Source organism: Populus nigra, chromosome 9 (assembly GCF_951802175.1).
Source record: "Populus nigra chromosome 9, ddPopNigr1.1, whole genome shotgun sequence".
Taxonomy (NCBI): Eukaryota; Viridiplantae; Streptophyta; class Magnoliopsida; order Malpighiales; family Salicaceae; genus Populus; species Populus nigra.
The window spans coordinates 7,506,180-7,529,880 of NC_084860.1; the positions used below are offsets into that span (position 1 = coordinate 7,506,180).

The following is a 23,701-nucleotide window of genomic DNA, read 5'->3' on the forward strand; positions in this document are numbered from 1 at the left end:
ACACCAGACCCAAACGCCTTAAGTCTGGCAAACATGCCACCAAAAGTGTCTTGAATTTAGCAACCATGTCAAACCCACACTACTTGGATCCGACAACTATGTTTGGGTCTGACATTCATAAAAAAAGCGCATGGATTTGACATGGTTGCCAAGCCTAGACGTTTGGCTCAAAAATAAAATTAAAAAATATTAAAAAATAACAGTGTAAAAACGAACATAAATCTATATTTTGAAATTTTAAGGATTAATTAACTAGTTTTATTGAACTAGAGAAGAATGAAATAAGTTATAATTAACACTCTCAAGCTCACTTTTTAATGTTTAAGCATAATTATCAGACCCGGCCTGGCATGACGGGTCAACCCGGGACTCAAGTGACCCAGCAGAACCCGGTAGAGACCTTTTTTTTTCAAATATGTTTTTTCCCCTAGCTAGAGACCCTTTTTTTCATCTTTTTTAGTTGGTTACTAACTTATATCAAAGTTCACTATATAAATACTAGAAGAATGTTTTATTTTTTCAATATGAGATTTGAAACCTACACACACACACACACACTTATGTTCAGAGGAAAAAAAATATTTTTTCAATATGGAATAAAAAACCTTTGTAGTTTAAATACTTCAACTTAATAGGATAAGATTATATCTTTTCAATGTGGGATAAAAAATATTTTGAAATAGTGTTTTAGCTTATAACCACATGAATTGTTTCTTAATTTTTTCACATGAAATATTAAAACTTCAATTGTTTTTAATTTTCCTGAGTTGACCCATGCCAAGCCAGGACCAAAAAAATGTTAGACTCGCGCCTGGGGTTTGGTAACCACGTTCGACCCCCGCTACTTGGGTCTGACAACCATTCCAAGTCCAAGAGCCTTCAGTTTGGCAACCATGTTTGGTGCCAGACCTAGGCGCGAGCTGGTATGGTTGCAGACCTAGGCGCTTGGTCTTGTATGATTGCTAGACTCAAGTTGTTTGGGCCTGACAACCCTATGCAAGTGGACTTTGGACCAAGACACGGTTCATTATAGACCTGTATAATGGATTTTCCAAGCTCTTAAGGCTTGGAATGAGACTAATGTTGTCTTTTCACAAAAACGTTAAATTATCATTTTGCCCATTAGTTGAAAAAATTGAAGCTCTGGTTGCAAGGGTTTTTCATTATTTTTCATTGGCTCATTGGTCAACATTAGTCTTTAGCCAAGGGTTTTTTGATCTTTCACAAATTGTTAAATAATTAAAATATATCTTTAGTCTTCGAAAACAAAAGAAGCTTTGTATATGGAGGTATTTTTGTTCTTTCACACTATTTTTTATATAATTTTCTATAATAATAGGAGATATTTTGGTATTATTTTATTATTTTTAAATTCCAAAAGTTGTGCTAGTGACATCCTTTATTTTATCATCAGGGATTCACATCTTATTAATGATTTCCTTCATTCATGAAAAATAATCTATGACCAACTCTCTCATATCTGTCCTAAGTAATTTGATGTGCTTGGCGTTGCTGTCCTTTTGCTTTACCTATTTTTTATAGCTCTTTTTCATCGATGGAGTCCTAAATATTCTTGAAGGTTTTCTTATAAGAAATGGTTTTCAACATTGAAAAATCAATCGATTGAAAAAGATAATTTCTTGCTTTAGAATCTTTTTATCGTTGATCTTTTATTTTTATTTTTTGCATATTTGTTATTATTGTTATAGATGATGGTTCAATTATTTATTGAAAAATAATTTACCAGTACTTCTTAGACCTTAGGAAATTCTCCATTACCATGCTTCAACGATCATAATTACAATCAAAGCATGGAATGACCGGTATAACAAAGTTATCGAAAGCCAAGTTTGAATTTATTGTGTTGACATTGCTGCTGTCGTTGTAAAGACTTTTTGTGATTTTAAAGTTGCTACCATAACAATTTGAGGCTCTTTTCAATCATGAAATAATGCCAATGCTACTGCGTTTTTTTTTCTCTTTTATTTCTTAGGTGCTGTGACTGTTGGTACGTTTGCTAATCTACCAGTTGTCACGTAGAAACTACTGTTTTTGGAATTTTATCGTGTTTGCTTATATTCGTTTGTTGTTTCTCTTCATTTAGAGGTTGGTCTGCTGTTCTTCCTGATGTTGTGTTTGATAACTGATGCAAAGGGTGCCGCTACGGCGGCTGCGAAGTGGTGTTGTTCATCAAGCTGCTGGTGGAAAGTGTTTGCTAGTTCGTCTGTTACAAATTGTTGCTGCCGGAGAAGCACATGACTATTGCTTGTTGCTACCGCATGTGGGGGTTTTTCTGTTGTTGTCTGTATAAAAGGGATTGTTGTTGTCGTCGTCATTTATGTGATAGTTGTTGTCAATAAAGCTACCACTGCTCTTCTTGTAGCTGCTAGAAAGATCTAATCTCTGTTGGATCATTTGCTACAAGCTACTGCTATTGAAGAAACATGGATGTTGCTGCTATCTATGTTTAATCTTTGCATGGGGGAGACCTAAACAAAGAGTTTCTCTCTGATACCATTTGTTCAAAACACTAAACACATAATTAATACTTAATCTTCCAAGCTTTTGATTGATTGATATTCTACATACACTTAAATTAACTATTATAGTCCAATAAGAGTTTTAATTAACTAGTTAAACAAGGATTATAAAAACACAAATATTTTTTTATAAGGATTCCTATTTAGATTATATTTCATCTAATATCTACCATTAACCTATCAAGGACCAAAAGGTTAGACTCAAAAGATACTATTTTTACTATTTTAATTTTTTTGAATTTTAATTAATTTCCCTACTTAAATTTGAATTTCGGTCAGTTTTAACCTATATATAAACCATTGATGTGTTATTTTTATCCTCTCATTATGGAGATGGACCAGAAATGTGCCTATGTTGAGCAGATCCCCAAACTACAATTTCACACCCAAAAGAAAAGCAACATCTTTGTTTCAGACAAGAGTATGGTGGTAGAAGCTTGAAGAGTGAATCAGCTTGGAGAGGCAGGTTCTAATTAAGACAAGGCTCATTCGCTCAACTGATGGAATTGACTATTTCAGACAAAAAAACTTAAGACAGACAAGGAAAAAAGAAAAACCATCAATTTCAATCGTTTGTTATATTTCTTCAAAACACACAAAGCTTTGCACGCATAGATTCGCGCATACATATATATGGATGCAATCTGAACGACTTAAAAATGGATAAAGCGGAAATACCAAAAATTTCAGAAGCATGATAATAAGGAATCATCCAATGCAAGGAAGGAACGTATTTGTTCATGGTTTGCTGCAATTTCCCATCTTCGTTTTCCTGTACCAAATTAACCTCTGATATCAACGTGCATGCCATTCACTAAAAATTGGAAAAACGGAAAACAATTGCAAAAGCCATCAGTGAAGGTTAATCTCTTCATAAACACAAAATAATCTGCATTTTGAATTCTGACAGATAGTGTTGGCCATAATTAAGATTATACATTCACACAACATTTTTATGGGGAAAATTCAAGCAAAGTCTTGATGTCAATCAATAAATCATTTATACTTAAGCAGATGGTCACAGCAATAATACAAGCTACATGGATGTCATTTAAAGCTGGAAAGAATACAGTGCAAATCAAATATCACTAAATCAAAGCCTTGCGGGATGATATCATTTAAGAGATGCAGTCCACATTAAATTGCTTTAATTTTGTTTGCCAGTTTTCTTGTACCATTCAGATTCTAACAGGAGCTCATTTTAAAGCAACCAGACAACAAAATTATGACACGTAAGCCCCTAAACTCCTTATTTCACCGAGAACATATTTAGTTTGTTCATTGAATGTGGGACAAGAGATATCGATGCTATTTGCAGAAAGCTACGTACAGGTCTTTATGAATTATTGATTCAAAACTCAGCAGAAAGAATCTCACCCTTACTGCCCATGTTCTTGTCCAATGAAGGTAGCATTGCAATAAGCAGCTTCTACTTACCTCAAGTATGAACAAAACATCTTCCCGATGGTCTTTTGTTATAGTTTTGACAAAACCTTAAGCTATTTGACAATGTCTTTGGCACATAATTGATGATACGTGATTCAAGAACTTCTTAAAGTTAGCTCTTTAGAGATGACAAATTTACAGTTTCAACTAGAAAATTTGTGTGGACAAAACCGTTTAGCAGATCATCATCAATAGCTTTTAACAACGATTTGGAGTACATTCTTCTAATTAAAAGCAGTCGGCAGTGAATAAAACCTAATAAAAACCAAAGGTAAACTCAAGAGATACATCGGATGAATCAGACAAGAAAAAAAAAACGGTAGCATTTATGGAAGAGAACACCAGTTCATCATGATTTTAAGCCTTAAAACCTCCAAACGATACTCATTCAGGGTAAAACAAACAACAAAATGCACCTACACGACAAAAAAGTTAGGGAGGAAAATGAACTCTAACCCACTTCAATTACACCCTCCCATCTCTCTGAAACAAACCATATTTTGGCAAACCGAGTATCCTCATCATGCTTAACTACCATTTCAGCATTGGTTCAGTCTCAGTTTGCACTCAAATAGAATCATTTATTCCTAAACTTCATGAATATGTTTTGGATTCTTGCCTTTTGAAATCTCTTTTTCTCGCTCTCAACTTCTGTAACTTTTTTACATGCCTATTTCTGACTAATTGTCTACGTGTCTCCAAGATATGAAAATTGCTTGATGCACATGCGTGTTAGTATGATTGGTTCTATTAACTCGTGACTCCATGTTCTCTCGCACCTATTTGAAGTCTTGCTCCCTGTGATGTTTATCGCACTAATGTTATTAATATCACTCTATTCTATGAATTTTGTTTATGTGGTTGCCTTGTTTTCAAAGTGATCGTGAAACTTTCAAATCTATGCCGGAAGGTACATTAGTTATTACACAATTTAAAAGTAAAGAGACCAGTGACAGTATAACAACAAAAGCTTACCGGAAGGCTATGTTTAACTATTAAAACCATTTCTAAAAGTACAAAGAAAGGTTGATTGTGGGAGATTATATTTGTAATGTTCCTAAAATGTCTAATTTTTTAGAGGCCTTCTGCCATGACATTAAGATTTGAGAACAAATTAAAGAAATGCCGCCATTGGAGTGTAGTTCTTACTAGAAGCACATGTAAGATCCCTTTATTTGGGTTATGATTTAGTAATCTTGTTTCCTCTTGTTTATATTTCTACTCCTAATAACTTGAAAAAAAGAAAAAGAAAAAGGGTCAGAGCTGTGTATGCATGTTTATATCCAAAAGCTACAGTGAATAGTCAAAAGAAAACCCTTCCCCCTTTTATATTTCTTTTCCCGCAATTTTTGTGGTGATTGAAAGGAGGTTGTGCCAGGCTACGTGCATGGTTTTTACCAGCTTGTCAGGCTTGCTCTGAACCAGCAACAACTGAAACCCTAAGTAAAATTGTCAGAGCCCCACATTGCGCCCATCCATTGCGATGTGGTGAGGTTTTGAATTAGGCAAAGGGAAGGCATAGGGAAGATTGGGATTTTAAAGCTGTCGAGGTTTCACCCTCTAACCTAAAGAGAGAGATGAACTCTTGTTCCATTAGCTGCCCTTGCATAATGTTAGGGAGAAGGGAACCAGAAAGAGAACAAACAAGGAGACAACCACCCTATGACCTATGCACAATGGTCCATGCAGGAAGCAAATGAAAAAAAATAAAATATAAAGAAATGAAAAGAACACCCATAAAAATTCAACCAAAGGTTAACTTAATTTATGGTTACCAAGAAAGAAACTCATATATATTATAGCTATTCTATCTTTAATGGAGTAAAAATATGCAGTCCGCATGTATCCAAGAACCAACAAGAGAGGGGGGGAAGACGATTACGAAGAAAGAGGCAAATTAAGAATCACAGAACCACTAGAATGGGGAGCAAATGTAACATAGATCTAACTTATCAAAGGAAAAGTAAAATGACCGTAAGAGTATTAAGAAAGATTGGAGTGCTCGTATGTTACCTGAAAGAAGATGCCACAAGAAAAACAGACGCCCACAGGCATTAATCAGTTCTTCCCTTTGCCTTTCTGGTCAGAATGCCTGGTTCCATCGCCATAGCAGAGCTGCAACCCAGGTGGGAACTGGTGGTGGTTCTCCATAGCTTGCGGTGTTGCAGCACCGATAAAGAAAGGTACATTTGTGGTAGATCCGTCTATGGTAGAAGACGTAGAAAACCTCTGGAGGTGAGGCAAAAGAGACGGTGATGATGAATTGGACTGAAGGGTCCCCCTATGGTAACCTGCAGCAAGGCCTGAAGATATTGTGAAATTTAGGTTATAATCCCCGCTGGATGCCGGCGGTTGTGTTGTGGCGGCCACTGGGATCAAATGATCTGAAACGAAAGGAAAATGTTGCAAATGCTCCTGGTGATTCTCCCCCGATACACAAAATGGTGGGATCGACATTGTCATTGCTTGTGGGATTGAGTTCCCTAACTGGATTTGCCCTGGAAACCCCGATGAATGATGAGTTGACCGCGACGAGGATGGCCCTAAGAGTCCTGAGCCGAAGCAGTCCATTGGGGTCGAAGGCCACTGCCTTGCCGCGGCTGCTTTTTGGAACAAATTATTTGCATCAGAACCAGTAGGACTAGCAGTACTGTTATTGTTGTTGTTGCTGCTGCTGTTATTTCTAACACTACCAATCCCACCAGTTAAAAGCTCAGTAAATGTGGAGTTTTGAGAAATGGGGTTTATGTTGTGGTGATGCGCAATGCGTGAATCATTCTCTTTCTCCTTCTCCTTGGCTGTTCTCTCTCTGGCTCTCTCACGAGCCTTATCACGACTAACAGAACGCGAAAGTGATAGCCCTGAACCTTTGCTTGTCTCTGAAGTGCTACTGCAAGCAGATTTAGATAGCGATAGATTCTGGTTCTGCCTAAAATTTGGGTCTTCAAGCTCAACATCAGCTGAATCAAATCCTTGTTCAGTGCTATCACTCGTTTTTTTCTCATCGCTTAATTGCTTTGGCGTGTCAGGAAAAGAATGATTGAGCGAAGGGAGCTCGTTAATTGCATCTTGAGCTGCTTTGATCAGCCATTCTACAGCTTTACTTGGCTGATCATAACCCAACCGATCTTGGAGGTCGTAGAATTGAATGGCAGTGCACACTGATAAACGGACTCTCCGGTCTCTTAACCCTTTTGAAGTCCATACCTTGCTGTGCCGATCTTTTCCACCAGATGCTCTAGAAACCCTAATTATGCGCGACGAATGGTGCCACGCACGAAGACCATTGAAGGTCCCACCAGCAGCATCAATACCGCCACCACCACAACCAGCACCGTTGTTAGAATTAGTCCTCTTGAGCTCACCATCTTCTTCATCGTCAGGATATTGGTGGTCAGTACCATTGCCTTTTTGAGCTATTCTGCTGGTGTCATTTATGCCATTACCAACTCTAGTGAACTTACAAGGCTGTCTCCGAATCTCTTCCGCCTCCATAGCACTACTTTCATGCCTTAACAAACACAAATTATTCAAAAAGAAAAAAGAAGAGAGAAAAAAAAAAAAAAGGAACCCTCCTCTTTTATTCCCTAATTGCCTTTGTTACTTATTATTTTCTTTCTTCTATCCCACCCCTCATTCTTCCTTATCTTTTGTGCTCTTATTGCGGCTAGAAAGAAAGAGAGAAACTTGAAAGTGGGTGGTATACTAGAGAGCTAATTGAAGAGAGGAGCGCAGGTGGGGTTGGGTGTCCTATGCATTGATGAGGATGACACAGAGAGCTGGGGGGGAAGAGAGAGAGAGAGAGAGAGAAAAGCACTTTTGCTGCGTGTGAGTGTGTGTGTTATGAAAAGGGTTCCTTTTTTTTGTAATTTTATTTATTTCTCAACAGTTCGATATATCACAGTCCAAGTCAGAGGAGACCCTCCCCTAGCCCTTCTCCTGTACGTTTAAAGCTTCCTTCTTCTTTCTTTTTTTTTTTTCTTTTTTGCAGTGCTGCTTCTGCACACAGAGTGCTCTTTCTCTCTAAAAAGCAAAGCCTGAAATGGCAGCTACCCTCTCATCAGCCCTGCAACCCGAAACCCACAAATCACTATCATAATAATCAAAACAGCATGAGCTATATATATATATATATATATATATATATATATATATATCTGACTTATTCACTATATCACTACCACTAGTAAATAGCTAGGTTTAACTTATTAAACACAAACAGCTTATAGAGAAAAAAGAAATATTTAAAACTAGCTATTAGCTAGCTAAACATGATTAAAGGGTTGATGGGTTTGCTTGGAAATTAAGCTAAGAAGAAGCAGTAATCGCGTACAGGTAGCCCATCTCAGCAATGGTTTGTATTTAAAGCTTTCGCTGACCCTAAAAATGGCAGACACCACTGCTCACCAACTAATTAACAACATTAAATGACAAAGACAAAAAACAAAACATTCATGAAACCAGTGTTTCAAAATTACCAACAAGGACTTGCACTGATGCTAGTTGTGTCTACAGGTGTCAACCTCTTAAAACTCAATAAACATGGAAACAACCATCTGGTTAAAGTTAAGAACCCTTTTTTTCACCATTTGTATTTACTACTTAGTAGCTCACACAGATCTTTACTTCCTAACAGCCAAAACTCACAGATCTACTCTCTTCTTCGCCGCAAAACAACATTCCTGTCAAAGACATTAAGCTCGTTCGTTTTGCTAATTTAAACCGATAAAATGATAACCTGCAACCTCTCCCAGATCAGCCTCTCTCTCTTTGTTGATAGAAAGAGATGAGAACAACATCAAAATACTTTAAGCTAGCTTGCTTTATTATTAAGAACAAACATAATAAAAGATTCTTGTAAAACAAAACAGAAACTCAGTGGTATCGACGAATTGTTTTATTTGTTTTCAAAAAAAACCTGTTGGAGCTTTAGTTTGAGAGAAATTGTAGCTTTCTTTCCTAGTTATGCAGTTTTCAACAAGCTCTGTTATTAAGTATAGCTCTAAAATACGTAAATATAATGCATAGCATAAGACTCACCATTTCTCACCAAAACCTATAAAGTAGAGCAACTCACAAGAACTTGAATTCAGACAATAAATAATAACCATGAAATTTCTCCTTTTGAGTGTGCTTAGGGTTGAGAAAAGAATACAAGAGGAAATTTAGCAAGAGAGTGAAGAGTAAACTAACAAGGTGGGGGGTTTTGAAGGCACGAGGAGGAGAAGGAGGAGGGGTTTGTTGAGTGTTTCTTCATACCCATGACGAGCAAATCACCGGGCTTATCGGCAAAGGACAGACACTGCGCCGTTCCTTCACCCCTTTATTATTTTTATTGTTGTTGTTATTATACTAATAAATATCTCTTCTTTCTCTTCTTCTTCTACCCTCCTTTCACATCTTTTTTACTCTCCTTTGCCATTCTCTCTCTTTCTATTATCTAAGGATCTACAAAAAAAAAAAAAAAGAAGATCAACCTTTATTTAGTTTTTCCACCGCCTCTTCTCAAATAAGTATATAAAATTATAATTTTTTGTGATGAAAAGTGATTTTTTGTGAATTTATTTTTTAATTTTTTTTGTATTTATTTATTATTAGAAAAGTTAATTCATGAAAAATATTTTTTCATTGAAAAAATTCAACTTGATTTTTAGAAAAATATTTTCCTTTTATTTTGGATAGAAAATACTTTTAAAAATTTATGAAAAATTTAAAAATACCTTATTATTTGCTAATTATATCAAATTTGATTCTCAATATTTTAATTATTACATATATATATATATATATATATTATTTTGATATTTTTTCTCAATTTTATCCCTTATAATTTAATTTAATTTGATTTTTATACCAATTTTGATTCTTATTTTTTTATTTTTTTCTCTTATTTCTTTTTAATTGAAATTTTTATGTATCATATTTGGATCTCATTCTTTTGATTGCTATTTATTTATTTATTTATAATAATTTATAAAATTAATTTTTTTTCAATTTCATCATTTTCCCATTTGATTGTTATTTATTTTATTTAAAATAATTTATAAAATTAATTTTTTATTTTAATTCCATCATCATTCAACATTTTTATTTGTTAGATTTGATCTCCATTCTTTTAATAAATTAGGAGAAAAATTAAAACATTAATAAGTTATTTTACAGTTTATTTTTTATGACATGAACAATTACTAGAAAGTGTTTTCTACCTCATTTCTCATGACATTATCATACATTGAAAAATAATTCACTTTTCATGGAAAACCACTTAAAAAAAATACTTTCTAGTAAACAAAAATTATTTATTTTTTTGTGATACGAGTTATTTTTATGCTATGCATTATAGTAGTGCTACATTGTGAAGCAAGTTATTTTTTTTCAATATGAAAAAAATGTTCAAGCCAAGCTAGCATTTAAGAAAAAAGAAAAATTCAAGACTCAGATTATTAACTCAACTGGATTTAATAAACTTAATTAATTTAATAATATTGTCGCATGTGGGCGTGCAACGTATCTAGACCTCGGGATTGAGGAGTCACCACCTAGTTGTTTAGTTCAAGGTCGCTAGGAGACCCGAGTGTGCTGGTCTTATCATAAATTTTAAGGGTAAGAGACTAGTTGTGGCTAGAGAAGTTATTAACATCCCTAACACACCTTACCTGATGTAAGCTGCATTGTGTGGTCTATATATGATTTAAAGGTTTTGATGGGTTCCTAACCGATGATCTATCTATAGCTCGAACTAAAGATTTACTCTCATGAATAAATATGACATTTCAAATTTATTATGAGCTCATATACCCAGATAAATTCCTATGGAAATAATCCATGTAAGTGCCTTGATAAGGTTCAAATATCCTGGATGGCAAAAAGGTTCTCCATAACTCGTATATTGTGGTTAAAAATATTTCCAATTAAAATTAATGAATATCTAAAATAATCCTAAAAAATTTATAGTCAACTGCTGATATTTAAATATTAGTCTATTTATAAGTCCATCATTTATACTAGGTAGTAGACCATTAATTGATGAATTAAAATTTTATAGTTATTGAAATATTGGTAAAATTCATAAGAAATTTTACAAACTTAGTGTAAATTCTAAAAGATATAAAGGAAAATCAACACAAGTATTTTTCTAAAACCATACTATTTTTTTCCCTTTTTATAAATAAAAATGCAATAAGCAAAAATCTTTTTTTTTATTTTTTTATTTTTTTAGGGCTATGTTTGGAAAACCATATTTTTGTTCAAAACAAAACTGTCAAATAGGCTTAAAGACGTGTTGAACAAACATGCCTTTAAGTCAAAAAACAATTATCAAAACAATGGCAAACCAAACAAAACCTTAAGTATTTGACCTGATTTTGTCCCGACAAGGCAACCTGAAAACACTGGTTCAACCATGAACCAAACCAAAAAAACAAGGTTTAACCCAAAAATAAACCAGAACAGAAATTTAAACCGGAACAAAATCAAAACTAGAAAAAAAACAAAAAACATGAAATTTTTAACTAAAACAAATCAAATACCAAGGAAAACAAAGAACAATAAAAAACATTCAAACTTAAACCTAGCAACGTAAACATTAAACTAGACCAGATTTCAAGCAATTAAATGCATGGTTTTGTTTGTAATCAAGTATAAATAAAAAATAAATCATAATGAAATTTAAAACTAGTACTCAAGACAATGTTCTTCAGATGAACATAAACCCAAATTGCCTAGAAAATACATTTTAGGCTTCCAAATCAGGCTCTTTTAGCCCCAACAAACCACTTTCTCATTATAAAACAGGTTTGAATAAATTAAAAAAAACTAACAATAGCCTCGAATCATAAAAAATATGTATAAGATTTAAACTTCCAAAACTACAGCCCTATTATCAACTAACAAAAACATCAAAACTCAATCCAAAACTGTAGTCCTATTATCAACCAACAGAAACATCAAAACTCAATCAAAAACTGACTTTTTAAACATTTTGATACCTAAACTAAACTCAAGAACCAGGAACATGCATTAACAACCTAGAAAAAACCATCAAACATCTACTACTACTTTTGACAGATTCCAAAACTACTATACTTCATCAAAAACCAAACACACAAACACCTTTTAAACATCCTAGTAACATTAACAACAACTTTGAAAACAAGATTAATCGATCAAAACAACATTTTCATTCATCAATCTATATAAATGCTAAAACACAAAAAAAACATCATTAAACCTTGATAAATGGGCCACATGGACTCTACCCTTGAGTTTTCACATAGTTTATACCTTCTCCAAGCGTGTTAGCTATAGGCTACTACTTCCCTTCTCTTTTCCTTCTTTTTTTTCCCTTTCACTTTTTATTCTTTCCAAAACTTGTTAGACCTTCTATGTTAAGTCTTTGAACCTTCACACTAGAGTCTCTTTACAAAGTATGTTTTTTTTCTATTTTCTCCCTTTTCTTGTTCTTCGTGTGGGATATTACAATTCACTCCCCTTAAGAAGCCCAACGACCCTGTCGGCACCATCGGATAGCTAGTGAGCCGGGCTCTGATACCAAATGTAACACCCCACCCCACTAGCAAGATATTGTCCGTTATGGCCCACGGGTCTCACAAATTTGTTCTTGGAAGCCGTGCATGGCTCCAAAACACGTCTTCCTAGTCAAGGTAAGCATGCTCATATAAGGCCCTCCCCCAAGTCCTCACCCACCGATGTAGGATATTACAATCCACCCCCATTAAAGAGCCCGACGACCCCGTCGACACCATCATACAACCAGTGAGTCGGGCTCTAATACCAAATGTAACACCCCACCCCACTAGCAAGATATTATCCGCTTTGGCCCATGGGCCTTACAGATTTGTTCTTGGTAGCCACACATGGCTCCAAAATACGTCTTACTAGTCAAGGTAAGCATGCTTATATAAGGCCCTCCCCCAAGTCCTCACCCGCCAATGTGGGATATTACAAGAACCCTTTAGGAGTTCTTACATGCGAACACATGAAAAAGGTTAAGTGGTTTTGTATAAATGGGTATCTTAGTCAAAGCTAATTGAGTTGGCCACTTTCGAGGTTTCGTTAGAGAAACTCCGATGTAAACGACATTGGAGACCACTTGAACTTGGTAAAGGAGCACACATTTTTTTGGTTCCATCCTTACTCAATTTGGAGGTGTGTAGCTTCGTAGTTATTTGCTTGAAGGTGTCAACACGATCAACCCAGAATCTAAAAATGCAGGATGACTGATCAAGGACAAGATGCTGGAGACTTCTATGGAAGAATTGGGATGTAAATGACCAATTTCATGGAAATGTGGTTATAGAAGGTAAGTTCTTCCATTTTCAAAAAAATATCGTGCCATTTGGAGGTCTAGAACTCCATAACGAGCTTTTGAAAGGTGCCAACCTGATCATCCAAAACTGCCAAAGAAGGAGATGAATAGTGGGTGAATGACGTGTCATCTAGGTTAATCCCTATTCTTCTAATTGCTTTTAATTGCATTCGTAATTACCACTCAAACTCTTAATTTCATGTAATTTCACCCCTGCCAAACTCAATCATCAGCCCTAAAATTTAGCGTCATTTTCATTTTGGTCTTTGGTTTCTGATTTGTGCACTTGGACCCTTAATTGACCATTAAACTTTTAATTTTCTTTAATTTAACCCCTAATTTGGTCAATTTTAACCCTTGAAGTCTCGCGACTTTTATAATTTGGTCCTTAATTTTGAATTTCTTCAATCAAACCCCTAATTGACTATTAAACTTTAATTTTTCATAATGAAACCCTTGATTTGGCCAATTAAACTTTTCGAAGTCCAATTTTAGTCCCAGACTTCAATTTCTTCTAATTAACACCTAAATTGACTATAAAAACCTGATTTCCTTATAATTAAGTCCTCAATTAAATTAATTATGCCTTTCAAAATTCTCATTGAGATCTTACTCATCCAAATTTGTATTTGTTTACTCTAAATAAAATATTTTCACTAAATGGATCTTTTATGAATCAGAATTGGATCGTTAATTCTACCAATCTTGTACATTTTAGTCCTCTAACTTTTTCACTTGTCATTTTTTTTCTTCACCATCTACTTGGGCAATCTTCTAGGCTTTTCTTTATATGTATCCTTTTGTATTTTGGATTTTTTTTCTATTGTTTTCCTTTTTTCTTGATTTTTTTTGTGAGGTAAAAATGGATAACAACAGATGCCCCCTCCTTACAATGCTTACAAAGCAAAATCTCATCAAGGTTTTGCATAATAAGCTTGTAAAGAAAAAGTGTTTGTCTGACTTGCTGGGTGATCCACCCATCCAAAGACTTTGCTTTTAAAATTAAAAAATTGATCTATTTTCTCAGGTGACCTGCTCCTTTAAAAATTTTAAAGAATTTCAGTAAGTGTCCTTGCTTTCCTAAAAGTGGTTTATTTCAAGTGCGACCTACTCATTTTGAAATTAAAAAAGAACTCCAGCAAACGTCCATGCTTCCCTGAAATTGGTCTATTTTCACAGGCGACCTACCCATTTTAAAATTAAAAAACTAGTTTATTTTTACGAGTAACCTGCCTTTTTCAAATTCTAAATCGAACTCTAGCAAGCGTTCATGCTTCTCTAAAATTGGTCTATTTTCAAAGATGACCTATCCATTTTGAAATTCAAAAATTAGTTTATTTTCACAGGCAACTTGCTCTTTTTAAATTTTAAAAAGAACTCCAACAAGCGCCCATGCTTCCCTGAAATTGATCTATTTTTACATGCGACCTACCCATTTTAAAATTCAAAAGTTGGTTTATTTTCATAAGCGACCTACTCTTTTCAAATTTCAAAAAGAACTTCAGCAAGCGTCTATGCTTCCCTAAAATTGGTTTATTTTCACAGGCGACATGCCCATTTTGAAAATTAAACTAGGATCTTCATCAAAATCCTTCAAAACTTTTCTAAAACAAAATTCAAAACAAAATACCCCTCGAAGGTAAACTCTTAAAACGAGTGCCTTGTCTTATGACCTTAGTTATCCACACCATATGGATGAGATTTCTTTTTTATTTCTAGACTTCCATTCACCCATGCAGATTTCATCGCTTTTCCTCTTAATTGATAAATATTCCACCAACATTATTTCAATGTTGAGGTTAAACCATATCCGCCTTTTGAAATATAAACTCTCATTTCTTCACAATCTCTTCTTTTGCTTGCTTAGGCTTGTAATTTTCGAGGTGATCACTTTTACCGGTTCATCTTCCTAGTTTACTTGAGCAAGTTCATACGAGTTACTTTTAAATCTTGAGCATTAAGCTGCCTTTGTAGCCTTCTCCTTTTGTGAGTATTTAGGCTATGTTGAATACTATCCTAATTGGGAATGCATTAGAAGTCCTTGTCTTATAATAATGTTGTTTTTCGTGTGCTTTTCTCAAATACACGTGACACACATTTTGATTTATTTTAGGATGTTTTCCCTAACAATGATTTCATAAAATTTACTGTCTTTTTGAAAGCCTAAGATTTTTCAAAGTCATGTCAAATATCAATGTTCATGTAATTCTTATGATTTGTATTAGTCTTTGAAGAAAGGTATTTCATCATAGTGATTGGTTTAGGAGATGACCTATATTGTATTGGGTTAAAAAAAGATCAAATACTTGTTTGAAGTCTTGTGTTTGAATTTTCTCAACAAAGACGAATAACTATTCACTTTATCATGTCTCTCATGAATGGTTCCTTATGTTTTGAGAGCGTATTTATCAGCCTTTCTTGATTGCTTGATTAGAATAGACTTTCCAAGGTATGTAATGAAGGCCGAGTTTCATGGCTACCAAAGAAAAGGAATTTACAGGCTCAAATGGTGTTTGGGGGTCTTCATGGGTCTAGGATCACTTTCACTCCTTTGTGCCACTTCATCCTTCTTTGCTTTCCAACATATGTTATGCTATCAGAGACCTTCGCTCATAGAAGTTGAGATAATGAATCTTTCTAGATTTTTCTTTTCACTCTAAATCTTTAATTGAACACTTAATTGGCTTTTCCTGAAATCTCTTTATTGCTTATATCAAAATTTCTATAAGAATCAAGATACCAATGTGCTTTTCTATTTCAAGCCCTTGATAAAAAACCCAAACATGTTTCTTCTGTTTGTGAGTTCCTCAATGATTTTCCTTTTCTTTGTTTTTTGAAGTTATAGGAGAAGCATTTGCTTGCTTTTCAAATACCCATGTATCTTTTTCAAGATTTGTCACTTAGCAAAACCCCCCCTCATATTTTATTTTTGGCTTGTTGGGTTTATGGCTTTAATCAAGATCTTATGGATTCTATTCACATGTATTCTATCTTTTTTTGGGTATTTCGACCACTTTCTCATTGTTAATGGACATTCTCAAATACCTTCATTCTCATCATTTTCTAATATTTGCCCTAATATGGGATATGATCCTAGCCAGGGTTATCTCATGAAGGAAAAAAAACTCCACTTTAACTCAAATTAGGACTGCAAGGGATATATTCATTTCTAGGGAGTATCAAAATTGGCCTCTCCTCATTTCAAACAAGATTGGTCAGGATTGATAAATTTTAACCTCATCACTGTAAAGATTTGCATGGAATTATTTTTTGAGTTCACGATTCATTTAAACTTTGTCATCTTTGTTTAATATATCTTTTACACGATAAACTTTGATGGTTAGGTCATTTATTTGGGTTTCTAGGTGTTTAGCCATCTCTTAGGGAGTTTCTTGGTGAATCATTGCTCTTGACATATCATTGATTTTTTTTGAAATTATTAGCCAAAGTCAAATCTTGAAATTTTTTGTTTAAGAGAAAATGATTTTTGAATTTTTTTTTGTTGAGCCTTTTGAGATCATTTGCAAAATGCGCAAGATGTGACGATAATGAATAACCAAATTTTATTGATTTTAAAAAAGATGAGTACATTATTATTGATTTTAAAAAAGATGAGTACATTATACATAGTTCTTTTTAACATAATCATAGCTTATAGGCTTAGGCAAGTTGTCTTCATCCATTCTTGTCAATAACAAAGCGACCTAGAGAATGTTTTCTTCACTATATATGGGCCTTCATAGTTGGGTGCCTACTTACTCTAATATTCGTCGGGTAAAGGTAAGATCTTTCTTAGCACTAAATCTCCTTCCCAAAATATTTTAGGTCTGACCTTCTTATCATATGCTTTAGCCATTCTTTGTTGACACAACTAGTGATGAAAAATTGCAACTAACCTCTTTTCATTGATCAGGTTTAATTGCTCGTATCTCATTTTGACCCAATCAGCTTCCTCAAGTTCTGATTCCATCAATACCTTTAGAGATGAAATTTCTACTTCTAACGACATTACAACTTCCATCCCATAAACCAAGAAATAAGGTGTAGCTCCTGTAAACATCTTTATTATGGTGTGATATGCATGTAGAGCAAAAGAAAGCATTTCATGCCAATCCTTGTATGTGACTACCATCTTCTGCATAATCTTCTTGATATTCTTGTTGGCAGCTTCCACAACACCATTCATCTTTGGCTTGTATGAAGATGAATTTGAGTGCTTGATTTTTCATTTCGCACAAAGCTGTACTATCATTCTTCCATTGAAGTTTTGAGCATTTTCAGTCACTATTCTTTTAGGTGTTCCAAATCAACATATTAAATCTCGTTTGATGAATCTCTTCATTACCTTCTAGGTTATATGAGCATATGAATTGGCTTCCACCTATTTCGTGAAGTCATCAGTGGCCACTAAGATCAATCGATGTCTATTGCTTGTTTTTGGATTGACAGGAACAATTACATTGATTTTCCACATTACAAATGTCCATGAAGTTGTCATATTAAATAGTGGAGTTGGAGGTGCATTTATTTTATCACTATACACCTAAAATTTATGGCATTTTCTGATATATTTTATGCAATCATTTTCCATGGTCATCCAGAAATATCCTAACCTCTGTATTTGTCTAGCTGTTATATGCCCACTAGCATGATTTGCACAAATTCCCTCGTGAGCTGCTTAGGGCACTTTTTTTGCTTTTATCCCATCCAAACATCTCAACAATGTTCTTGTCATGTACACTATGTCATACTTAGTCAACATCACTTACCAGCTTGCTATTCTACTTGAAAAATATGGCTTTTCAATTACTCAGATAATAAATTGCTCTCTCTTTTCTTCCAGACTCATTATGTTGCTCGAGTACACATCCAATTGTATTTTTGGTTGTTGTTAAATATAGAATTAACGGTTTACTAAGAACATGAGGCACCAACAAAGGTGGATTTTGCAAATACTGCTTGATTTTATTGAAAGTTTCTTAGTATTCCACGTTCCATACCCTAGGATTTTTCTTTTGAAATAGTCGAAAGATTGGCTCACAAGTTGCTGTCATTTGAGATATAAACCAAGCAATGTAATTCAAACGACCTAAAAACCCTCTCACTTCTTTTTTTGTTTTAGGCACCGACATGGTTTGAATTGCTTTAACTTTATCAAGGTCGACTTCAATACCTTGGCTACTTACCTTAAATCCTAAAAGCTTTCTATATTTTACCCTAAATAAGCATTTTGTAGGGTTCAACTTCAACTAATACTTTCTTAACCTTTCAAATAGCTTTCTTATATTCTAACAATGGTCTTCTCCCTTTTTAGATTTAGCAATCATGTCATCCACACACACCTTAATTTTGTTTTATGCATAATGTCATGGAACAAAGCTACCATTGTCCTTTGATAAGTGGTCCCAACATTTTTTAGTCCGAATGACATCGCTTTGTAGCAAAAGGTTCCCCACGGAGTAACAAAGGTTGTCTTATCTTTATCTTTGTTGGCCATTTTGATATGGTTGTATCCAGAGAAACAATCTATGAAAGAGTACGTTGAGCTTCACATCACATTGTCAATTAGGACATCAATGTGTGGTAAAAGGAAGTCGTCTTTCGAGCTTGCTATATTTAAATCCCTGTAGTCTACACATAACCTTATTTTGCCGCCTTTCTTGGGAACCACCACTATATTAGACACCTATTGGGGGTACCTAACCACCTTTAAAAAACCAACATCTCATTGCCTTTCTATCTCGGCTTTCACCTTGAGCACTATATCTGGATGAGTTTTTCGTAGTTTCAGCTTCACAAGTATACTTTCTTCATTTAATGGTAACTTATGTACTAAACCAAACATATCTACGTATGACTAAGAAAACACATCGACAACTTGTGTAGTAGTGAGATCAAGTTTGCTCTTTTGCTAGCAGTGATTAAAGTTCCTATTTTTAATTCTCTTTGATCTTGCCTTATACCGACATTAATTGTCTCTAATTTTTCTTTTGTTGGTTTTCAAGCTCGCTCTGATTGCTCTAATAGCTTTGAATTCTTTTACATCATCCTCTTCCCATTCATTTTCTACAATTGCAATTGTGTACTAATCAAAATTTGGCCATTCATTCTTAGTGTAATGTGCTTGTGATTTTGCAGACGATCTGCTTTCATATTTCTTGAAATAGAAAGGTGTTTCAGTATAAGTGTGTGATTTACAAAGAGACAGAAAAATCTATGAAAATGCATGATCATTGATAAAAGAAAGGCTCAACTACAATGAAAACCATATGTTGACATAGTGAGCCAAAATTACCAACTTGGTATCAAAGACAAACACAGAAAGCACACTAAAACAACAATGTCATTTACTTTTGAAGACTATAGGAGCTTTTTGAATCACTTAATTTTAGAACTTTTCACCATTTTCTAGGTTTCGCATAAAGGTTTTTGTTTTTGTTTCATTTACGGTGTGGACAGTTAGTTGCGGTAGCAACTTTTCTCCTTCCACAACCTTTCCTTTCTCGTTGTAGCTCTTGATATTTCTGTCATCTTATTCCAATGTGTTGATTCCTACAGTAGTCAAGCCTTAGGTAGGGACATCCATCATATCTTCAGGGTGTGTTACATAAGCAATCTTGGGGAATGATACATGGATCAGGGGATGACAATCTCTTTTTCTTCTGGTTCCCTTCATTTCAGCCTAACCATCCTTTTTTCTCATTTGATATCGATAACCCTTTTATAATCTTCCTTTTAGGCTTAAAGCCAAGCCCAAATCTGTGATTAACAGTTTTCAACCTTATCAGACTTATCCTCTCAGGATTCCCTGAGATAGGATCATATTGGAAAAAATGTCTATTCTTTAAGAGATATTTGGCCACCATTCTTGTAGCTTTAGAAATTACTAGTTTTCTCATTACCATGTTTTCTGGCACCTATTCTGCATTAATAATTTCAAAAGCATAGAAATTTCCATTGTCGCTCCCTTTGGCTTTTATGTAAGGGACTACCACATTCTGCACCATTATCAAGGTCTTTTCGACCTTAATTATCATCAATGTTCAATTCATGATATACTTCAAACATTAATGCAAGGATGATGCCACAATGCCAGCGATGTGTATCCAAGGCCTTCCTAATAACATATTATATGATGAGTGGATGTCCATCACTTGCAAAGTTGCTAAAAAACCTATGGGTCAATGAACAACTCTATTTTAATGGTCCCTACCACTTTCTTTGGGGAACCATCATATACCCTAACCGTCACGGTGCTTGGCAACATATGCATTGAATCAACTAACATTTCATCCAACATATGTTTTAGGAGTACATTTAAAGTTGAACCATTGTCCACTAATACTTTGCCAATGGTGCAATCCTTTAATCTTATAGTGATATATAAAGGCTTATTATGACCTGTTCCCCCAACATCGAGCTTGTCTTCAGTAAAGTATATGTAATTTATCGTATGGATTCTTTCGACTAGATGCTCTGTAGTCATTTAGGCCATTTGTTGGGGCACATATGCCCCGTTCAAAACTTTTACAGCGTATTGTGTTGGGTGTTTAAAACTTAGGATAAGATACATTAGGGATATCTTGATAGGGGTTTTCTTCAACTATTTTACCACACTATACTCACTGTGTTTCATTAGCATTAGGAATTCACCAGTTTCTTTTTCATTCACAGGTTTGTTTAGTTCCACATCTTTGATGGCATCTATAACTTTTTTGTCTTTGTCTTTTCATTGTTTTTCTAGTTCTTCAGACGTAAAACACCTGCCACTTCAAGTTAATTCATCAATCTTGATTTGGAACATAAGAGCAGGTACCTCAACATTAGGTGGATTACTATAGTTATGAGGCAATGCATTATAGTTCCTATTATGAGTGAAGGCAGGCCTTGTAAAGACGAGCTTCGATGGATTACTCTTAGTATGTTGGAGCCTACATGCCTATACTTTCTTCCCTTTGAAGCTTATCATGCCTATGACATTATCCTTTTCCTTCTTTTCTATTTGTAGTAGACCCTCAGTCATCATTTGTATCACCTTTTAGTGAAACTCCTCACATTCATCGATGTTTTGTCCCATTTCTTTATGGAACATATAAAAGTTATCACTCTTCCTTGAACTTGATTTATTTTTATTGGCAAGTACCCGGCTTGTACTAGCATGTCATGCAACCTATCCATAGTTACCCTCAAAACCTTTTCTTTCTTCCTTCCAAACTTTATAACATTTACTCTCCCACTACTAGAAGCATGATTGGGCAGAGAGTTCAAGAGTAAGAGCTTTCTCTTGAATGCTTAACAAGTATCAATATTATAGCCATGATTTCCAGCATGGTACTCATGGGTTAGCTCTGGTTTGTACTAATTTGGGAAGAGAGGTTTTAGTGGTGGATATGAAAGAGGGGCCACATGACCTATGCTTAGTAATTTTTCATAACTCTCTTTTAGGGGCATAGGTAGATGTGAGAGTTTCTCTTAGTTTCTTTGGTAGGACATTTTGGATTTTTTTCGGCTTGGTTTTCTTGCGGGTTAATGAGTTGGTTTACTGGAAGAGGCTTAATACTGGATATTTGGGAAGACGGGGTTCGGTAGCTTTGGGTTTGGTAATTTTGGTTTTGGTAATTCTTTTTACCCTTATATCCTCCTTCTACATTGCCTACCTCAATATCCTTTTTCTTCCTAGTAAACCCTTTTTTTCTAGGTAGATTTCAAAATTCTACCGGTTTTTATCCCTTGTTCTATTCTGTCAACAATAATAACAACATCATAAAAATATTGGGCAGAGCTACCTATTAGATGCTTATAATATGAGGACTTAAAAGTGTTGGCAAATAAAGTCACCATCTCTTTCTCCAACAAAGGTTTTGTTGCTTTTCTCCATCACTATCAAACTTGTCCAATCCAAAGCGATGTTAATATTGAACTTGTATTGCTTCAAGAAAGCATTAGCAAGATCACTCTATTTTTTTATCCTTATGTTATCCAAAGTCATGTACTAGCTTAACACAAAACCGATCAAGCTGTTTGGGAAAAAATGAATGAGCAACTTTTTATTGTGTATGACCTCCACCATTTTGTTGTAGTATGACCTAAAGTTTGTAATAAGGCATTCTAGTCCCATGTACTTGATAAATTTTGGCACCCTAAACTTCTTAGGCATCCTTATATTTGACACCAAACATATTTTAGTTGCTCTAACTAGGTTATAAAAGTCAAATCCCTCAACAACCTTCAATCTTTCCTCCAACGTAGTCCACTTATCTTGATCAAAATGATCAAGGTGTGTAACTCTGTGGGGTTCCTCCATTGTTAGATCTATTATGGATGACACTTAAGTAGGTGTAATCGGGCGAGCTACTAGAATGCTAGTTGTTCCTTGTGGTTCAGCCGTAGGATATTGCTCTAAGTTTTATGAGTCAAGGATAACCAAAACTATTAGTGATAATAGTATGTTCGACTGCTGACTGGATGTCCCTTCCCTAGACTATACTCATAGGAGTTGCTCGAGTAAATTAGCTATTCAAGCCATATTATTCTTAAAATCTTTTAGCTTTTTTTAGTAGTGGGCTTCCAAGTGAGCCCTCTCTTCGTTCACTATCTTTTTATGAAGCCTAATATTGTAGACTCTGACATGGAGACCTATATTTTGAATACTTGCCATGAACATTCCATAATTCATAAATGTAGATGCATATGGATGTATGATTATGCATGATGATTTATGTTAGATATAGATTAGTTATACCTTGGGATAATATATGGCCACCATTCCTTTATAAACGGGTAGGGTTCTTATCCTTTTATAGCTACGGAGACAATTTAATTTGAGCCAATATTTAATAAAAATATACTTGTCATAAAGAGATATTGTTCAAAAGGTTGAGTTTAAGCCCTTTTCATTAATATTTGATGAAAATTTTTACATTTAAAATCTCTTCTACTCATAATCATTGTTTACAAAGAGATAGCAAAGCCTTTGTTTTCTATGTCCTTAAGAAAAGCATTAGTCTTAGTCATGCTTTGTTGATATTGGTGAACATCCCTTCAACTTGACAGACATTATGGCAAAATCTTCGAGCATAGACAAGGGCCCAGTCAATCTGCTCATCCATGTTTCTTATTTTCTCCAAGAGGAACATATTGTTCCTATTTAGTTGATTGTTGTTAGTGACAATCATTTGGTTATGGTGTTTAAACAATTTTTTCTTCTTTTTAAAATGCTTTTCCTTGGTCTTTTCTTTGTCGAGCTTCTCCTTTAGCAAGTTAATCTCATTTCTTATTTTATCCAAATCAATTTTGAAGATTCCAACAACCTTTTCTTTGGCTTTTTCTTCAGCCAACTCACTTTCCAGCATCACATGTTTCTTGTATAGCCTTTCATATTGCTCAA

General features: G+C 34.6%; 1 protein-coding gene across 3 annotated transcripts; it reads right to left on the reverse strand.

Moving 5' to 3' along the window:
- Positions 1-3,083: 3,083 nt before the first annotated feature.
- LOC133703437 (transcription factor TCP2-like) lies at positions 3,084-9,328 on the reverse strand. Of its 3 annotated transcripts, none has more exons than XM_062127943.1 (3): positions 9,180-9,328; positions 6,000-8,052; positions 3,084-3,312 (listed from the first exon to the last, which is right to left on the reverse strand). In XM_062127943.1, the coding sequence occupies exon 2, from the start codon at positions 7,479-7,481 to the stop codon at positions 6,045-6,047; it is 1,437 nt and encodes a 478-aa protein (XP_061983927.1). In that variant the 5' UTR covers positions 7,482-8,052; positions 9,180-9,328; the 3' UTR covers positions 3,084-3,312; positions 6,000-6,044. The 3 variants fall into 3 exon arrangements, with proteins under 3 accessions (XP_061983927.1, XP_061983925.1, XP_061983926.1); XM_062127941.1 differs by having other exon boundaries at positions 9,027-9,326; XM_062127942.1 differs by having other exon boundaries at positions 3,084-3,354; positions 9,027-9,326.
- Positions 9,329-23,701: the final 14,373 nt, after the last annotated feature.

Coding starts and splice junctions, on each gene's coding strand:
- LOC133703437 (XM_062127943.1), bottom strand. CDS start 7,481: ATGGAGGCGGAAGAGATTCGGAGACAGCCTTGTAAGTTCACTAGAGTT.